Genomic DNA, 20595 nt, shown 5'->3' with positions numbered 1-20595 from the left:
TTAAATTTCCTGCAGTAAGTAGATCTTTATTTTAATGGAATAATCTACTCACCTGGTCTGTTCCACTAATAATTTCTTTCTCGCTTTTTCTATCAATGGATACTATTCTTTCCAAATAATCAAATAAAGGCAAATCTTCCAGATTTTTCTTGACTTCTTCTCTTTCGCTGCATACTACTATCATTTTTGTCAAAATGACACATGCATTCCATTAATATACTTTCTCGAATACGTAATTACATTAATAAACTTTCTCGAACATTAAGCAAGAAAGGCCTGTAGCATAAATGTTGATATTCAAGTCGGCGTCCTCAGTTATCGGTGTCAGCGGCATAGTTCTTCCGGAAACGCGATTTCGTTTGGAGGTAATGTATACCCTCCAGGCGCCCCCTGAAAGATATCCTCTCCTCCTCGAGACAGCGCAACCATAATGCCGCCCTTGTCTATATCCTTGCCATTACAGACAACATCCGTCGGAGTTGAAAATTAAAACAAGGGGCTACTGAATGTAGGTGATTCAATACTTATTATTTTTAATTGGAGACTTTTTCCTGCTTTGTGAGCCGAGCATTTCTATAGTTATTTATCTATTGTGATTTGACTTCAATTACAACATTAACTTGCCCATAACTCGGAAAGTAATCTGGTGATGAGCCTAAATTTTATTTTTATGTATATTTTTGTTATAGTTAACACAATGAGTTGTTTGTGAAAATTTATATTTTACTAGCATTTATCCACATTTTTCTTACGCTTAAATAATTACGCAGGGAACTACACTCGTCGCTTTGTGGAAGTCCATTGCACTTGAAAAAAATACTTTTAAATAAAATTGAATAAAATCTGTTTGAATACAAATTAAGTGCAATATTGTCAATAATTGGTCGAAATTCATTAACGATTTAAAAAATTGTGAAATAGTACAATCTATTTTTTCGAGTAAATTATTATCATAATGGCCTATAAATAAAGGTACGCATTTTAAAATCCAGTATCCAGAAGTATTTGCTCGAAACCCCTATTCTTATGGTCTTCCGACGATGACGTTGTACAAGCAATGAGAAGAGAACACTTTATGTTCGTGACATGTGATTTGTTTCTAGGATCAACCTTCTTAAAAATGGTGGATGACTCTCGTTATTTCAGCATCGTCGCTTTCATTTTTCTCTGCATTCACTGTAATTATCTCCCTCAACATCCCTAGGGAAAGGAATGAGACTAGGACCTCCTATCTCTGTGGTGCAGCGGCCGAGAGACAAGCTGGAGATAATCCAAGAGCGAACCGCGATGATTCGTGTGACTTGCGTGTCAGAGTTGAGCAGACGCTCTTTTTATAGGCATATCTGCCTCAGGATTTGCTTTTTATTTGCTTTAGCCGCGTGATAATGACGAGGGAAAATTGTTAGGAATTTCTGTTTCATCTTTGGCGACGGCAAATGAAACATATTGTTTTAAGTGTTTCCCGCGCGCATCAAGCTGCATTCTAGCTGAGAATATTGAATGATGAATAATAATCCTAGAATTTTGTAGTGACTGTGAGTGCTATAAATTAATTATTAGCGTTTAGATGTAAAATAAGTGCAGGGATGTAAATGTTGGTTGAAAATCCATAAAGGTTTAAAAAAAATGCCAACGTTTGAAAATTTGAATCCGTAAATTAGGTACGTGTATTTACTGTTGATAGTTAATTTTAAGCTGTGGATAATCACCTTTGCGTAAGGATTTTCTCGGGAAAATACCCATAAAATATGATTAATATGATCGATTACTTGACATTACACCAGTGGCGGATACAGATGGGGGGCGCAGGGGGCGCGCGCCCCCCCCTTGCGGGTCCGCCCGTATTGACGAACATTGCAAAACCACAATTGTAACTTTTTTATATCATAAGATGGCATTATCTTTTACATGTTTACAATCATTTTAAGTAAAATTTTCTTATACTTTGGCAGTGACTTGACTGTGATCTTTTATTACGATAAAAGTAAAGACAACTCAAGATATGTTGCGCCCCCCCCTTGAGTTTTTTCTGTATCCGCCACTGCATTACACGGGTCTGAACATTATCCTAATGCATTCGGCTGGATTCAACGATTTAATCTTCGAAGCGCGTAGCAAATAGAAATTAAAATTTCGAAAAAAAGTATTTTCGAAACTTATCTCATCCCTTTCTATAAAGCGTATTTACTTAATTTGAATACACGACGCAGTCATTTTCCAGGCTATAAACCTTTCAGGTACAACAAACACCTTTGGAAGCCAAGTTCTCGTCCTTTCTCGATGAAAGATTCCTCTCACTGCTCCCATAACGGACAATTCTCCGTGGACCCCGTGTTCCCGTTACCTATTTGAATTTAAGCCTTGTCTTTCGGTTAGTGCCCGCTGCGTCAGATGATCTATTATATATTTACGTCAAGGGTGTTTTACCACCAGCTTTTACGTCACGTACCAGCAGTGGGGGATACATATGGGGGGCGCAGGGGGTGCGCGGCCCCCACTTGTGGGGTCACCTGCATTGCCGAACATTGCAGAACCACAATTGTAACTTTTTTATATTATAAGATAGCATTATCTTGCATAATTGTAAAATCAGCTTAAATGAAACTTTCTCAAACTTTGCATGAGACTTATTTTTCATTCCAATAAAAGTAAAGGTAGCTCAAGAAATACTGTGCGCCTCCCCCTTGAGTTTTTTCCTCTATCCGCTACTGCGTACCAGCTATTTTGAAGTACTTATATTCTTTGTATTTCTCTGTAACGAGGTACACGTATTATTTGAATTTTGAATCTTAACAGGTCTCCTTTCATGTACTAGTGATGACGATGTGTAGTTAAATTGGGATATTGATGAAGGTTGCTATTATAACCTGATCGACTTTAGAAATTTTTAGACCAGAATTTGACAAAATGCTTAGTCCGTGCAAGTAGTTGATTATGCCATCGTCGAAAACGTCTTATCTTTTAAATATTGCGTAAAACCTCGGTTATCACCACCAAGAGGTCAATCACTCCCATGTAGTTTACGCATTAGGGGAGGGTCTTCCGTGTGATCTTTTTCAAAACGGATCACAACTTGGGAAAATTTCTGATAGAAAGAGAATATTTAAAAGCTGAAATTATTCTTCCTTACCTCTTACAAATATTTCAGTCGTGTCCTTTCTTACTAAGAATGAAACGAATGGCTACCTAGAAAGCGAAGTTGGTACGTAATACAGTCTATATACGTAATACAGTCGTTATATGTAGTTTATATTGCTTGAACAATTGAGAATGGATATCTTTAAGAGCGACACAGAGAACATAATATTAGAGCCACACTATATTTCCAGGTCCGATAGAAGTGATAAATTAAGAGAGATGTTTTGCCGAACGGATAGATATGCGAATTCGTTTTTCCCCCGAACCATAAAGGACTTTAATAAACGCTAGTCCCAACTTCGTTTGAGCACTTAATTTTTTTTTTTAGCTGTAAACGGCTGGTGTCCTAACACCCCCTGCCACACGCCTTTTAGGCGGCTTGCGGGGTATTATGTAGATGTATATGTATACACATTCTCATTTATTACCGTTAGTGATACACTCGAACATTAATTTTCCATCAAACTTATTATATTTTTATGTACTGAAAACGGCGTCAATTTTTTATTTATTTTCGGTGCGCGTGTAGCCTCTAGCGATTTCGTAAATCCTGCCGGAAGTTCTTTTCGTTTGCATCATAATAAAAGACCGTCCTGTTATCAAACGATGAATAAAGTGGTTATAACTCATTCATGAATCATCAAATCACCACAGGAGTCTGCTGGTAGCCATGGACGTTTTCCTGCCAGGTAGTATTAATTTTTCAACGTAAACAAGGCAAAGTATGGGATGATGAAACATACAGCTGTCCCACGATGGAACTGGACTCTTGAAAGTGTAATTTATGTGAAAATGTTCGAGGGTTTCTATTACCAATTTATGGAAAAAAATCCTTAAAATATCTGATTCTTTCTCGACGTTTTCCCTTCGTGAAGGATGCTCAAAGGGTAACACTTCGAGTATATGCCGATTATTCAATAGTTTTGAGCAATACAAATAGTACATTTTAGGGTAACTGAAAATTTGCTGTATAAAACTGTCCTTTCTCTGCTCCGATTACTATGTCGCAGATGAAACTATTCTTTCGTAAAAATAACTGCCGGGTCTTGTGCGCCACAGAATTTTGTACACCATCATTTCTCAAGGCCGGCAGCGGGGCTGCAAGTATATGCTGTTCTACGGGATGAATTGTTTACTTATATGCTGATATTATTGTTAATTCAACGGTATCAGGCAAGGGCGTACCCAGGATCATAACTAGGGGGGCAAGCCATGGTCTATGGGGGGAATTACCAAGCTGTGACATTAGTTTATGAGATTATTTCCTTGAAAAAATAGTTTTATTTTAGTTACATATCTTATACTAATACATATCATTTTTCGTGGGTTTAAAGAAAATTAGTTGAATGATTTCGTTCCAATTCAGTACTGCTTTTGTTTAAAGGCTTTTGCGATTTTTGCTTCTAGGGATGCAGCTGCCCCCCTCCCATGCCCCTCGCTGGGTACGCCCGAGGTATCAGGTGATAAATTTATGCGGTGGAACAGCATGTTATTCTATCAATAAGAAAGCTCTTGTACTGTTCACTATCATTTTTTTATTTCGACGCGTTTCAACGCCTGAGCATCATCTTCAGGGCAAGCGTTGAGTTGGGTGAACCAAATCAATGAGGAAATTGTCGTAAAATTTTTCCCGATAATAAATCTCTTGCGCATTGGAACTCGTAGGAATGAAAGTGGTTGGAGAGTACAATAATTTTCACTAATTTCGAAGCCTCGTGAAAAATTTATTTGACCATCATTTTTCCATTTTATTCAGCGCGCATAACCTGTGGTAAATATGCAAGTATTTTCTCGATTTTCTGCCATACCACCTTTCCTCGCCTTGCAACTGTCCCAAATGCAAGACATACCCCTTAATTTCTTCAAACCTAGCCTTCTTTCTTCGCGTCCCTTAGTCCCCCCCGACCTTTCCTCCGGCTTCTTGTTAGCCCATCAAAATTATTTTTTCTTTATCAGAGTTATCTTAAGAATATTTTAAGTATTTTTGTAATCTTATTAATTATTATCTCTCTTGCGAAAGGTCCACAGAGAAAAAAATCATTCGCCTTGACCGGGATGGCGAATGATTTTTTCTCTGTGGATCTTTGGCGCGATTGCGCATTGCGGGTGACTCCCGTAAAAGTTATCACCGCGGCTAGTCCCGGTATACTTTGAACTAATATTATCTTTCTAATGAATCAACCGTAAATTGAATTTAGAGGATGGTCAACGCTTATATTCAAATTAACCTAACGTCAGCGCTGGTTTCCTACTACTTATTGCTAATTACAAATGAGCATTGTGAAGGCGGTATTTATCACCGTAAGAACTAGTGATAACGCTTCCGGAGATAGGGTGGGAAACATTTTTCTCAAAAATGCCAAATTAGAAGGCCCAAATCAGTGTCCCAAAAATTAGGGGGGCACAAATAACGTTTTTACCATTCTTCAATTTGTATGTCGAAGTGGGAGTGGACACCATATAAGGAGTATTTCTCCGGGATACCAAATATTTCTGAGCGGCCCAGAAGAAGTAAATCTGAACCAGTTTTCTCTTGGCATAGCTTTCACTGCGTGTGTGAAGCTCAGAATACCAAAATTCTTAAGATAAACTCCTTGTTGACGGTTATGAAAACAAACGCAATCGTCGGTTGGAATCCTATGACCTCCGTGGTTCTCATAGTTGGCTCTGATATTGCGTATCCACTTCCTTTTCCTTCTTATGGTCAAACTGGAAGTAACTTCTTTCCCTTCTCTCTCCAAGAAGAAAGATAAACACCTCGCGTTCCGTCTTGTTTTGTGGCACGGTATTCATGTCGGATAATTTTATATTGCTCTCGTAGGGTACAATAGAGCAGTTATCTCTCTCATCGTTGTGGCCTTCTATAGGCATAAGTATCATCGACGCCTTCATTTGTGCTTATTTTACATTTTTGAATAAAAATCTTTATTTATAATAATAATTAATTTACCACCCCAAAATGTCTCAAATTTACAACTTTGGTGACAAAAAGTAAAGGGGCTTTAGGTATGTAAGATTTTACACTTTCCCGGCGAACAGAATGTTTAATCTTTTCTCGTGATACCGCACGGGTAAGATTTTGTATCTTTCGGTAGCTTCAGAGGTTATAACACCATTTCGGAAGCTTCCATTATAAAATTTAAATACAATACATTGCTAGAAAAAGTAGCATTAAAAATATTGCAATTAATGGGATCGTTCAATCACTCTCAAAGTTACTATTCATTAAAATTATTCAGTTTGTGGATAAGAAACACGGACGTCGCCGCCATAGGAGACATGGGGGACGCTTCTTCCCCAATATTTAAAATTTTCCGTGGGAGGACGCCCGGGCCCCCCATTTGTCCCCCCAAAAGTGTTGATGCTGACGACGCCAATGATAAGAAAGGTACGTTATAACGTAAAATATCTTTATTCAATCAGAAATTCTCTCACATTTAAATTAAAGAGGTAACCCTAAGGTTGCTGCCCTTTTTGAATTATTTTATATTTTATTTGTCTTCACCTCCCTGGAATCAGCATATTTAAGGCCTTTACATCAGAGGATTCTATAACTATCTATGACGATGAACTACTTCAAACATCCATGCCCTAGATCGGAGCAACCTACCCCGGCGGGGCTCGAACCAGCGACCTTAGGTTTAGCATAGGTGACCCGATCGGCAAGAGCGCGTGAGGTCATCAACTTATCTGCGATAGGGTTAAGGCTGTTGATTCTTCGCCGCGAACAACTCGAGAAGCAAGCGACGGATTGCAAAAAAGAATGAATATCGTGTCTCTTTACGTGTTTAACTCTACCATAAGCAATATTTAACCCGGTGGAAATCTCAGAGTTTGCTTTACTCAATGGAATCATTTACCAATATTTGAAAAATCGATTGTGGTAGTGTGTAAGAAAAATAAAGACGGGGTCGAGGTCGAATCCATTCGCCTCGTGCGGTGCATCGCCCACCGGCAGCGGCGAGTGGTGGAGTCAGTTTGGGTAGGTGGCTTTATGCTGGCCCTCTTCTGCCAGTCACTCGACCAGTTAATTAGCGTGGCGCGATCGGGTTGATAGGATGATGGTAGCCAGCGGCCAGCCGGCGACGCGACCGTGGGAAGCAACATGTCGACATTTGATTGTTTTATCATAGGCATGGAGTTGACCATTGGGATCCCAAATGGCACCCACTGTTCCTGGCCTTGTTTAGATGTTATTTGTACCTCAGAAGAGATTTATGCAAGCGCAGGAGTGCCGACTTGTAAAAAATATTGGGGGGCCCAATCCGGGGGCCTTTCCCGGGAAATTTTATATAGAGTGGGTTTTAAAGTTTTTAAAGCATTTTAGATGCCATCTGATCAACATTAGAAACCTGAAAACTCGACTCTCGATAACTGGACACTCCGGAGTTAATAGAAAATCCTTACACATTTTTACTTCACCCTCCATAACGAATTTTTGGGGGGGCTCGGGTCCCCTCAAGCCCCATGGAGTCTGCTCCACTGCGCAAGCGTACGCATGGAAGGTAATCAAAAGCCGAAGTTAACATTGAACACCGCGATGTATTTGTTAGTAGTTATGAAAACAGTAAGCAAAGTATAGATACCGATAAATAAATTTTATTAAAATTCTGATATTATTCCTTCTTTGCGAGTATTAAACTTGTTGAAGATGAAATTTTCAAACGAAGCATATCATGAAAACAAAAGCTATCGCCGAAGTAAGCCAATCATGCACAATTAGTACCTACTATCAGGTGAATTAGGGCTATGAAATATAAATCAATTTCAATCTTAGCCCCATGCGCAAAAGCGCTTTGTTAACCATATCCTCACAGACTTTTCGCCGCGGCGTTATTTTGGTTGTATCACTCTTTTATTTTCACTGATTTTCGTTAGTTTAAATACTAAATTATGCAATGGGTTAGCAAATAGGAATTCTAAAAAATGAAATGAATTCTATTCACGCGACCTCTCATTTTCTGAATCACCCGGTCATTCCGCCGTCCTTTTCTCCATCGCTTTCCGTATTTACAACTGACCCAGCGTAGGATATATCTTGGGGGCGCGAAGAGCGCCCCCCCAATATGTATCCTAAGATGGGGTCCCCTTTGCGAGTGCGCCCGCATTACCTAACATCGCAGAACCAGGGGCGCAGCTAGGAATTAAGGCTTGGGGGGGCTTAGGTGCTATTGATACCGGGGTGTGTGGGGGTATGGAATACCCACCAGGATAAGCGGTAGGTGCGAGATTAATAAATTGCTGAATTTTAAGATAAATGGTTCAAAATGGTGAGTTTTGCGGCTTTCTGAGGGATATTTTATTAATCGTTAATATAATATTGATGATTTTTTGGAACAGAGTTTAGAGTTTTCATCATGGGCAGAGTTTAGAGTTTTTTGCTAGGCAGTGGTGGATATACATATGGGGGGTGCTGGGAGCATGTACCCCCACTTGCGGAACTGCCCGTATTGCTGAACATTGCAGAACCACAATTGTGACTTTTTTATATCATAAGATATCATTGTCTTGTATGTGCGTATAATCAGTTTGAATAAAACTATCTTAAACTTTGCATTTAACTTGATTATTTTTTTATTATGATAAAAGCATAGGTTACTCAAAATTTTTTTTGTGCCCTCCCCTAAAGTTATTTCTGTATCAGTTACTTATGCTTGGGGGGCAGCAATCCTGCCAGGGGTTTAATGGCTACGGAATACCCTCAAGTGAGACGGGGGAGGAGGGAGTCCCAGGGGCCCTCTCCTGGAAAATTTGTTTGAACTACCCTCTGAAAACAGAATTTTAATTAGTATCTAAGACTAAATTTTTTAAAAAGTTTTTATGCTTTTGTTTCCATTCTACATACTTCAATGTACAAGTTTCATACTTTATTCAGACAAATCACCATTTAAGTTGGGGGGGCCAGGCAGGGCCGGATTTACTGTATGGCAAAAGAAGCTTATGCCTATGGGTGTCGCAGTCCAAGGGGCGCCTTCTGTTTCCTCACGGCTATGCTTTATCATAAAAATCGGGGAGGGGGTGAGGCTCAAGTGAGGAGGGGCGCCCAATGGAGAGGTGCCTACAGTGTAACTTTGGTTAAATCCGGCCCTGGGGCCAGGCTCCCCGTAGCCCTACCAAAATCTGCCCATGTATTTCATTCGTACTAACGCTATACTTCTCATCTAATCTTATCTACAGAAAAGGACCTAAGATGTGAAACTCACTTGAGGTTGAGATGCCAGTTACCAAAAATGAGGTTGTAAAGTTGGACTGGTCTCGAATAGAGACTTGAGTCAATCACATTGCCAGTTTTCATCAGCTCTCAGAGTAACTATGGAGGGGTACAAGAGCATTGCCAAAGTCTTAGTTCCCTCTGGCAAATTTTTCTGCAGCCAGATGCTTCTCCTGTTGCTGATGAGTGTAGCATCCAGCATGTCAACCATGGACACCAGCATAGTGGGAATACCACAACTTGAACTCAGCTTCGACTATCATAACTACACCATGATGACTGAGTTCCTGAAAAATGTCGCAGACAAATATCCCAACCTTACAAGGCTGGAATCCATAGGGAAGTCTGTTGAGGGTAAGCTGTCATTAATAAACATATTCTACCAGTTACGTTAAGTTTGCATGGATCATTGTATGAATTACTCCAGCCTGTATCCCCTCAGAAATATATCATATCATGAATCTCAAATGCTTGAATGGAACTTTGAGTAGTTGCCCATCAAGATATTTTATGAAAAATACAAGTTTATTTATTGCTCTCTGATATTTCAGGGAGGGATCTATGGAGCTTGATGGTGTCTTCATTCCAGGATGATGAATCTCTTCCACTTGGTACTCCAAATATAAAATTTGTTGGTAACATTCATGGTAACGAGGCAGTCGGAAGGGAGCTTCTTCTTCACATGATTGAGGTAATAAAGAGGAGATAATGATAATTAGAAGAAGATGACTATGAACATATATGCTACATTGTTGTTACAGGTCAGGGCAAACAAGGGATCTCAATGAAATGAACGAATCAGTGAAAAATGGATGAAAAATCAAGGGATTCTCAGTGGTTCAACTTAAATTACTTAAAAGAAATGTCTTGGTGTCAGCTGGGTGAGGAAAATTAGGAATACATATTTCTTTTTTTCTGTAATTTAGCCAAGAAAATTTTAGTTCCTGTGTTTTAGTTTTCATTGAAAATACTGCTTGATTTGTTAGTTTGAATTTGACGCCATATTGTGACTTTTATTTTAAGGTTAAGTAGACTCTTAGACTGACTGGGAAAATATGGACTTACTTGGTCAATATCAAGCTGGCTAGCTTGTTGGTTTTCATCATTCTGATCTTAGCCCGTCATATTAATCTGTGACATTGATTGATTAAATTTGTGAGAAATTCAATTCCTTCTGGCTCCTAAAACCCTTCATAAATATCTTTACATAGTCATATTTATAGGAATAATCTTTTCTAAAAAATTCACTAATTCATCTGTATCCATCATATCACCTCTCACTTAAGTTTTTGGTTATTTCAATAAGATTTTATGCCGAGTACAAATATAGTGACAAGCAACCTAATTTCTGAAGGCTCATTTAGTAAGGGATAGTCAAAGTGAATTATGTATATCAGAAAATGAGCTTCAATTGTCTCTTGTTGTGATATGCTGTCTGTCAATCTGATTGATCACTACCCTTGTTTGTAATTAATTAACCCGAGAGAATTCAACTATATTGACCTTTGCTGATATATTTCTAATTACATGGATTCTACTCTTGCTATTTTGTGGCATTGATATTGCAGAACCTCGTGAATGGCTATAAAAAGAATGCCACTGTGACAAACCTTTTAGAAACAAGCAGGATTTATATTCTGCCTAGTATGAATCCTGATGGCTTTGAAGCTGCTCAAGAGCTTTCTTGTGCTGGAGGTATTGGAAGGTAAGTGAGCTCCTAGCTTGTAAGCAGGTCTAATTCTCTTTAAATATGTATATAAGGTTGGTTTTTGGGTGTTTTTCGGGTATAACTGAAGATGATGTCACTCTCGGGTCATTCCATTACTTTTCTATTTTTTACAACGGCTCATTAGACATTTGTTGCATATCACGTCAAATATCTTTCATTTCTGCCTTTTGGTTCCCAGGATATTGCACCAAGAGTGAGTGTGCCACCCCAGGCAGACATGCTAGGGTGGGCCGAAAAAAAAACTATTTTTTTTTTAATTTTGAGATTCTAATAGCGCGGAAAAGATGATAATTGTATTGAAAAAGCAAAAGGAAAAAATTACCAAAATCGGTTGCATGTTCCGGTCGTGCATGGACCCTAAAAGTTTGACAAAATATGAAAAAACTTCATTTATGCGATTATTTTTTAAATTTTTGAATTACATGTTTTCGAAATGCAGTATAGTTTGTAACGTTTACAAATAGAGCCTCAAACACATTGTGCTTTGATTTGGAATAGGTTAGTTGGTATCTTTAAGTCGTGCATAGGGCCTAAACTTTTCCAAAATATTGAAAATTTCACAATTTTTATTGAATTTATAAAATTAAAAATATCAATTACATTTAGATTAGTTGCAGGCATTGAATGGAATCAAACTTACCTACAAGTCAGTTATTCTCTAATTCAGTTTTAAATGGAGAAAAATTATGGTTACTATTTTTAAACATGCCCAAGTCATATTCGATATCAGACATGGTACTGTCATTATTTTATTATTATATTCACATGGCATACTTTTTGGCGGATAAAGTTAAGCAAAGACATTTCTTGCTGTTAAAAATCACATAAGAAGAAGAAGCTGCGGTAGAATAATAGTACTTGGCTTGAATTAAGTCATTAATTTTAACTAAAATTGCTATTGAATTCTTAAAATAGGCAGTGGTCTTGATAGGGAAGTGTTTTCTTATATCTGACTTTGCATTTCATTTGGTCATTTGTATTGCTAACATACTTATCAAACATGTACTTTTTTTACTCCAATATACTTTATGGCTATGCTTAACCTTCTCACAATTTTATAAATGAGTGTAAATTGTTAAAAATGTTTAGGGTCACATCCTATATGTATACTTGTTTTTCAAATTGTCATGAATTTTTGTCTCCTTTCACCCCAAAATGTATGCTAAGTGGAACTCACATGCATTACATGTATTGAACTTAAAATTTACCATTATTAATTCATCAGTTCCTTGCAATGGCTAAAAAAGTTCTGTAAGCCGTTAAAAATTTCTGCATAACTTCTCTGGTTTGATTCTTTTTTATTTCTACATTTGATTCCCGAGAACGAAACTATTGAAATTTTTAGTGGTTTGGACTCTTGTTTAGTTTTGATTGCCATCCCTGCTCTTTTTATGACTGAAATATTCCCTCCTGAAAATTTTCCCATGATACATTAACTATTTCCTCAATTCATTGTTGTAATCTAACAGGAAAAATGCAAATGATGTGGACCTAAACAGGAGCTTTCCAGATTACTTCAGAAACAACACCTTCAAAGAAATTCAGCCAGAGACCAAAGCGATAATGGAATGGATGGAAAGAATCCCATTTATCCTGTCTGCAAGCCTTCATGGAGGAGCAATGGTTGCTAACTATCCATTTGAAAACAAACCTGAAGATGGTAACATTTTTTTATTTTCTTGAAAGATATTTGCATCTTTTTCCTAGCTGTTCAGATAACCAAAATTTTAACTTAAAAAGTTTTTTTTTTTAAATCTTTAACTGAGGCAAAAATGTAAGCAATGGAATGCATTTATAGTCAGTTTCTTGCACACTCTAGCAGTGAGTTTTCCACTTTTTCCGGCCCATTTCTGCCTCTAGCAGCCATAGATCTTATGGAACATTAGGTACCTACGTTCCTTAACATTAGAATGTCAGGTAGAACAGTTGGCTAATTCAATTACAACATACTGGAAGTGCATTTTGCTTTTGTTCTTCTAGTTTATAATTCAGTTTTTTTTCATTTATGTACTTGTTGATTGTTCATCCAATTTTTTGATCTCAGATCTCCCGTTGTGTTGGTACTTTCCTAGCATTTTTCTTTCAAACTGTTGTAAAGAGCTCACAGAATTATATGGCTTGTTATAATTATGAATTAGTTAATGATGGTTTTTATTGATAATGATAACAATAATTACTCTAAAAAATTTTCATTAATTATGTGTATTAAATGCAATGATTTTGATATCTCCAATATATATCTTATATCTCCAATTTTGTTACTTTACCATTCTTCGGATTCAAATCGAAAAGAATTCTTACAACAATTTTATGCATTCATCTTCACCATTAGGTCATGAGACTTGGGTAATATCAATTATTAATAAACTTCCTGTATTGACGTTAGTGAGTGTGCTACCCATGTTCTTACAACTTTGAAGTTTACCTTCTTATGTTTTGCATTTCACACTTTGCTTGGGAAAGTTGAGGTGTACAACGATTGAACATCATTCAATTTTTGATAACTATGTCCATTATTGACAGTTGTTTTTCCTTATACATAATTATTTCCAAAGCTTCTAGATGAGGTGGTTTTCATAAAATTTTGTATTTTCTATTGAGTGCTGCTTTTTGCAGTCTGGAATATTGTGGGCTGAAATTTTGATTTTCTGTTGTTCGTATTTTTTCAGCTCCTATTGGAAAATTTGATCCTTCAATTTCACCAGATGATGATATCTTTCAGCATCTTGCCCTACTATACTCACAAGCTCATCACAAGATGCACCGTGGTATTCAGTGTAATGTCAAAGGGCCTATTTTCAAGGATGGTATCATCAATGGTGCGGCCTGGTACCCCATCACTGGTGAGCCCTCAATACACTTTAGCTAATGAAGGGTCTTAGATTCATCTGAAATAAAAAGAGTGAATTTTGGAACTTTAAATTTCTTGGATGAGGGTGGTCGTAATACACAATTTCTACAACCCCGGAGCAGCTGAAGTGCTTGAAGTGTGTCAGTGTGAGTCCTGATGGAATGCCTGAAATGGTTGGAAAAGCCTACAGGATCCCTGAATCATGATAGCAAAATACTTACCACTAAAAATTGCTGCATAATAGGGTGGTTTCCTATTATTTTTTTATTGCCTAAATCGAAAGATTATTACTCCTGGAGTACGTATTTCACGCTTTTAGATTTTTAAATGACGATATATATTTTTCGCGATCAAATGAAAAGTGAAAAATTTCAAGCGCGCGAAAACGCGACGCGTAAGTAGGAATGAAGGGAAAAAGTCCGTACAACGCATTTCTGGTTCCCCCTCCCGCCTGGTAGGTGACCTTGATCGAGGCTCTGAGCGCTGATAGGACGCAGGATGCTAACGGGTAGCTGAGTACCTTCCTGTCTGGTAGCGCATGGCTTAAAAAAGGTTTATTAATACCTTATCAAGCGAAGAAAACTTTCCGAACTTAGCCAGTTTTAATAGGTGATTATTAAGACATGTTTCCCTGAGCTCTGTGACTCATGCATGCATTGGTAGCCTCTGACGATGCATAACTCCTATCCTCTCGTGTAGAAACTAGGTCCCTGTGACGTCACGTGGAGTGGAATCGCATGGGCGCCAATCTGGCCTTTTTCAAATGAGGATAAAATTTGACCCTTGCCATTCGTCTATACCGGTATTTCAAAAACCAAATAATTTGTGTATTATGAATACACTAATGGTGGGTAACGAATCGCAATCAATGCCTTTCGTTTTCTTTGATGAAGGAAACTACCCTATTTATATAGGCATTGTAATATCCTTATTTTCAGTCAGCTACTCCACATGTTGCACTGGCAAGCTATCATTCTTCCAAGAGAATTTCCAAGCGTGTTTACTGGTGAAGCTATTTGTCTTGGAAGTCCATATTGCAGCCCAGGAGACTGGATTGTGCTTACAATGCCATTAACTTAATGAATAAGCTGTACTTTTTTTTATTCATTATCCACTGATCTTTTTCAACTCATTCAACCAACTTAAATGTAAAAATATCCAGCGTCTTTGATTCCAAAGGGAGTGTATTCTGGTCCATAATTAATGGAAAATTATGCCATACATCTTCTTGGCATTGAGTGCTGAAGTAGTTCAAGTTAGATTTGTTAAGCCTCCTTATTAGTGACTTCATGTGTTACATGGGCAAAATTACAGGTTGTCTGTTACTGCAAATTTATTGACGTTCTTCAGGAGTAAAATAATATTTAGATTGTTCCATATAAAATTACTTGATTGAAGCTTTTGCGGATCATGATGATTAACATGTTGCGTACGGATGGCGAGAATACTCGTGATTTTTTTCCTGAACGTTCCAGACGGATGACGAAGATTCTCGTCATTTAGGCGCGTCAACCTAAACAATTTAGAAGCTTAAAATACGTATTCGTTTGTATGTTTTCAGTTGTTGTTTGTTATTCATAATGAGTTGATGCATCATAACGTTTGATTGGGTAAAGTTATATTCAAAACATTAGCTTTTTAACCATGTTTAAACCAAAGGCATTACGCCCTAATAGGCACATATTTCCAATCTCAACACCTCCACCCAGAATTCCTAGGAATTTAAATACCCCAGTACGCAACGTGTTAAAAATAACTCACGTATGGGTGTATGCCGCGTGTCGTAAAGGAGATAGCCCCGACGTTTCGCGACCGACTGCTGGTCACTTTTTCAAGGGAATAATCAATTCCCTTGAAACCATCACGCGGCATACACCCATGTGTGAGTTATTTTTAACCATATAAAATCAGTAAAACATTTTTATTTCTTCCATGGAATTAGGAGGAATGCAAGATTACAATTATGTAAGGCATGGCTGCATGGAAATAACGCTGGAGATCTCATGTTGCAAATATCCCAATCACATGACTCTACCAGATCTATGGAAACAGAACAAGGAGGTACAAATAATATTAATTGGATTCTGCATGTCCCAAATTCTCTTGTTTTAAACCTTAACACATTGAGTGCCGGCCCCTAATTTCTATGCCCTACTGAAAAATCCAGCCATTTTTGCTAAATTTGCAAATTTTTTTAAAAACATTGGCATCAAAAGTATATATTTATATCGATGATGTGTATTTCAATAAAAATGGACTTGGCTCTTCTTTATGAATTAGTTGAATAACATTATTGCTAATTTTTAAGTATATAATTTAATAATGAAAACCTACTGTTTTTGAAAAATAAAAAAAGTTGCAACATATGATGTACAACCATAAAATGCAAAATAATTTTTTCTTACTCTCAATTTGAACTTTTTAAAGCATGAAAATCATAAAAAAGCATTGTTCCAAGCAAAGCATTATAAATGCTGGATGAAAAAAAGGGTCACTAAACCCTCAACGAACGGTTCATTGGCCCAAGGAATTTTCACACAAAGTGGCCTAGGATAAGGATGGCGGTAGCTACAGAGGAATTTTCGTCCTCAAGACATAAAGTGAACTCTTTTTCCATCGAGAGTTGATTTTTGAAATAAAAGAACTACTAAGCAATAAACTGGAACAGTACGACGGGTAAATATTACGGCTTCACGCATACAAAGCCAATTAAATAGAAAGACGTAATACTACGTCCATGGCATTCTTCAGAAAGATTAACAGGACGTAATAATACGTCCATGGCACACAAAGTGTTAATTATATTATGGCCTCTCGATTTTTACATTGAAACAAATGAACAAAAAATCTACACTGGTATAGAGAGAGTCATTTTTGAAAGTACATATTTTAACAAATCAAGCTGTTCAACATTCAGACCATTTCAATTGAAAAAGAATAATAAAAATCCAATCTCTTTATCTATACATATCTTGATGCAAGGGCGTACCCAAGATCGAAACTTGAGGAGAGCAAGCTGGGGTCGTTCAAGTTTTCTCACAGAAAAGGTTAAGGAAACCAAAATTTCTTGAAAATTATAGCAGCGATTTATTAGTTTTTCAAATTACTCGCTCAAAAAATATTTTTATTTTAATTAAATTTTTTATACTAATATAACTTTTCTTGGATTTAAAGAAAATTTGTACAAAACTTTAGTTTTTTCACAAAATTTAATTTTGGTTCTACGGGGACAGCTGCCCCCTGCTGGGTATGTCCATGTCTTGATGCACTTATCTCGGTGGAATATCTTCAATTTCTCATATTTCCCTTACTTTTCAATTCTATAGTTGAAATGTGCTGAACATCATTATTGTTTTTTATTCTCTTTCACAAATGAAGGCCCTGCTCATTTATGCAATGGCAGCCCATAAGGGTGTTAAGGGCATAGTCGTGGATGCACACTCTCGGCAACCAATCGTAAAAGCTCGGCTGAAAATCACTGGCCGTGAAATGGAATTCATTAGCTCATCGCGGGGAGAGTACTGGAGGTTACTGCACCCTGGCAGATACCGAATAGAGGTAAGGGATTAGATTTGAGAATTTATACCCAAGTATGAGAGATTGTTGTCTCAATGTTGTATGCACGTTACAATAGGGTGCCTTCCTATTTTTTTAAATTGCCTAAATCGAAAGATTATTACTCCTGGAGTACGTATTTCACGCTTTTAGATTTTTAAATGACAATATCTATTTTTCCCGATTAAATGAAAAGTGAAAGTTTTCAAGCACGCGAAAATGCGACGGCTAAGTATGAATGCTGGGAAAAGCACGTGTGACGTCATTCCTCTAGGAAAGCATAAAATTATTCTTTATCTTATATTCGTTATCTTTTTTTTCAATTTTCTCCTCTCAGGCCTTGGCTGATGGCTATCAAAGGGAAGCCACTGCTTTTAGTGTTCCCAGGAGAGGTGGAATCATATGGATTGAGATTCAGATGAAGAGAAGGCGTGAGGTTAGTGAACCAAGGAGGATTGTTGAAAGCAATGAAGAGCCTTTGGTAACCTCGACTGGCAACCAGACTGGATCAGAATTGGAAGGCAACATACTTCCCATTGATGGTGAAACAAATCACAGAAATGAAAGTATGCCACGTACATCTTCCAATGACTCACTCTCAGTATTCGGTGCATTAGGTGTGGAAAATAACAGTCTGATAGAACTGCAAAATGAAAGGACACAGAAAAGCATTCAGAATGCAATGGTGAGTGCTGGTTGGATCAACAAAGTGACAGTATCAGCATGTGTGAGTGCAATAATGTTAGTACCATTTGTGTATTAGGATCTTTCAACATTCCATTGAAAAAATGAACTTGTTTCAGTATTTATTGCAGTATTCAAACACTTAAAGTGAGAGAAAAACTATAAAATATGTCCATCCAATGTGACTGGTAAAAGGTATCTCATCGACATTGGTGAAGTGTCTTGTGATGCCTGTCGCTAATGATGTCCGTGCAAAACTTCATCAGGGAAAATCAAATCTTGCACCATTTTGTGATCTGCAAGCTGTTCTTAAAACATTCCACTTTGGTGAGGTCTACTGTCATCTTACTGTGGCAGGGTTGTGTGCCCAAAAGTTTCTGAAAAACATGTTAATTATGTATGTAAGTAATTTTTCTCTGACATTCAAAAATATAGTACACAATGCGTGTTATCTCTGGTAGGAAAACCACCAAGTTTAGGGTGAGAAAATCACCCTTTTTGGCCGGACAATGAAGGTCCAACCAACAAACTGCCTTTTTCAAACGATCACCATTGCCTTTGTTTTAGGGTGGTAAAAACTGTCCAAGCAAAATGTAGCACAACATGGTTGTGGCCATGCTGCTAATGTGTAGCTGGCTATAAAGAGGAAAATGTCATGATTTAGAGTCATTGTGGTAACTGAGTAAGACCATACAACTGGCTGAGAAGGAGTGATGCATCCTCTTAAAAAATAGCTGCCATCAAAGTGCTAAGTAGTCTTGAGTGGAAGCAGAAACTAACAGCGTAACTGTGGAGAGACTATGACATCAGTTTGCTGAAATGCTCCGAAAACCACTCTGACATCCTGGGCATGTCATAAGTATGAAACAATGTTCTTCATGGTGTAGATTTGCAGTATCATGTTAATACCTGGGAGAATTCTCCATCCTTAAAACTGTTGTCTCAATGGAATATTTATTTAAGAGCAGGGTGGTGTCAATGCTGTTCTTTTTCTTCCCTCTTTTCACCCCTCGTCTGTTGCCTCCCAAAAGACCTCCGAGGTGATGATGCAATGGTAATTTGTTTTATGCACGATCAATGCCGATAACCTCTGAGGAAGAAGACTGAGGAGAAGAAGAACTGATATATGCCTGTACATATGTAAATATAAACATATCATTGATTTAAACTTTTATTCATTTTGCATTCATTGACTATCATTTTTTAACAGGGTGTGGTGACCTTAGATGTCACCATTAATATTTACTATTCTTCATCCTCCAATTTCAATTTCATTAATTTTCCATTTGGTTAACAATGATTATCAAATCTGAAGAACCGGATGACTTCCATGCTCACTTGGGTGTATTCCATGCACTTCACCCACTGAGCCATTACTGGCTGGATGTATCTCTGAGACCACATAAGCCTGTTGGCCATAACTAGGTGGCTTCATTGAATCATCTTCAAGTGGACAAATTGGTGTCAAATGAAATGCTATGAATCGAGGGTGATGCAAAAATTCATTCTCTAGCAGATTCTCATTGGCAGGAGTACACCTAGCTGAATCCAAATTGATCACCTGTCAGGAAGTTTCTTTTCCAAACTGAATTGACTTAACAGGAAGTTATGATTATAGTTCATTGGTGATTTTCTTAATGCTATGGAGGATAAAAATGGGCTAGAGGCGGTGGCACAACGAGGAATTTGGGGGGGAATGGGATGGCCTGGGCTGGCAACCCCCTCCCCCATTAAACGGGAAATTTTTGAAAAATGACATGCCTATAAATACATTTCACATCATTTTGTCGCTAAAAATTTAGCTTTAAGCAGATGCAGTTATTATGTGTCAAAAATAGGCAATAGTTTTCAATAATTTTTTATTTCTGTGAGGGTTTGAGGGGGGGATCTATCCCCTCATCCCCCTCTTCCAATTGTTACGCCACTGGCTGGAGGAAATATCCACCCTTTTCTTCTTAACGATGCCAGAGATGGCCTGTAGGTATTGAAAATAGATGTATTTCATAGATGTATTTCAAAGATGTATTTTTGATACTTTTATAATAAGCATTTGAAATACAATATGCATTGAAAAGTATTTTGTATCTAAAATACTATAAGGAAATATTTTGAATTGCAAAAATACATTTCAAATCAAAGTATGTAAGTACAGTTGAGGACCTCAAACCCGGGATCCTGAAACCCGGAAAACCCAAAATCCAGAACATTTGAAAATTCCTCTGCGTAGTGTTTTGACTTGCCACCTCGTGGCACCACTCTCCAAGCCTTGTTCTGGGATGAGTAGGAATTTAGCACATATTATGGTCATACGCTAAGAACCTTGTCAGGGACACATAAGGATATCAAATATTAAGCACAAGAGCCTGAGCACATGTATAAATCAATTAATTTACTAAATATACTATGAAGACCAGAAATCCAGAAGCC

The 20595-nt window shown here is 37.5% G+C and overlaps 1 protein-coding gene across 4 annotated transcripts in view; it reads left to right on the top strand.

The window, feature by feature from the left end:
* LOC124158961 (carboxypeptidase D-like) overlaps window positions 1-19342 on the top strand; it is an 89672-nt gene extending 70330 nt beyond the window's left edge. For all 4 annotated transcript variants that reach the window (XM_046534402.1, XM_046534401.1, XM_046534404.1 and 1 more), the window contains 8 exons: window positions 9316-9703; window positions 9901-10040; window positions 10918-11054; window positions 12548-12738; window positions 13748-13921; window positions 15872-15990; window positions 17308-17487; window positions 17822-19342. In XM_046534402.1, coding sequence (XP_046390358.1) covers window positions 9451-9703; window positions 9901-10040; window positions 10918-11054; window positions 12548-12738; window positions 13748-13921; window positions 15872-15990; window positions 17308-17487; window positions 17822-18247 — 1620 coding nt within the window. In that variant the 5' untranslated portion in view covers window positions 9316-9450 and the 3' untranslated portion in view covers window positions 18248-19342. The remainder of the gene's footprint in view (window positions 1-9315; window positions 9704-9900; window positions 10041-10917; window positions 11055-12547; window positions 12739-13747; window positions 13922-15871; window positions 15991-17307; window positions 17488-17821) is intronic.
* Window positions 19343-20595: the final 1253 nt, after the last annotated feature.

The sequence above is a fragment of the Ischnura elegans genome, chromosome 5, assembly GCF_921293095.1.
Source record: "Ischnura elegans chromosome 5, ioIscEleg1.1, whole genome shotgun sequence".
Lineage (NCBI taxonomy): Eukaryota > Metazoa > Arthropoda > Insecta > Odonata > Coenagrionidae > Ischnura > Ischnura elegans.
This window is presented reverse-complemented; position numbering and strand designations above follow the sequence as displayed.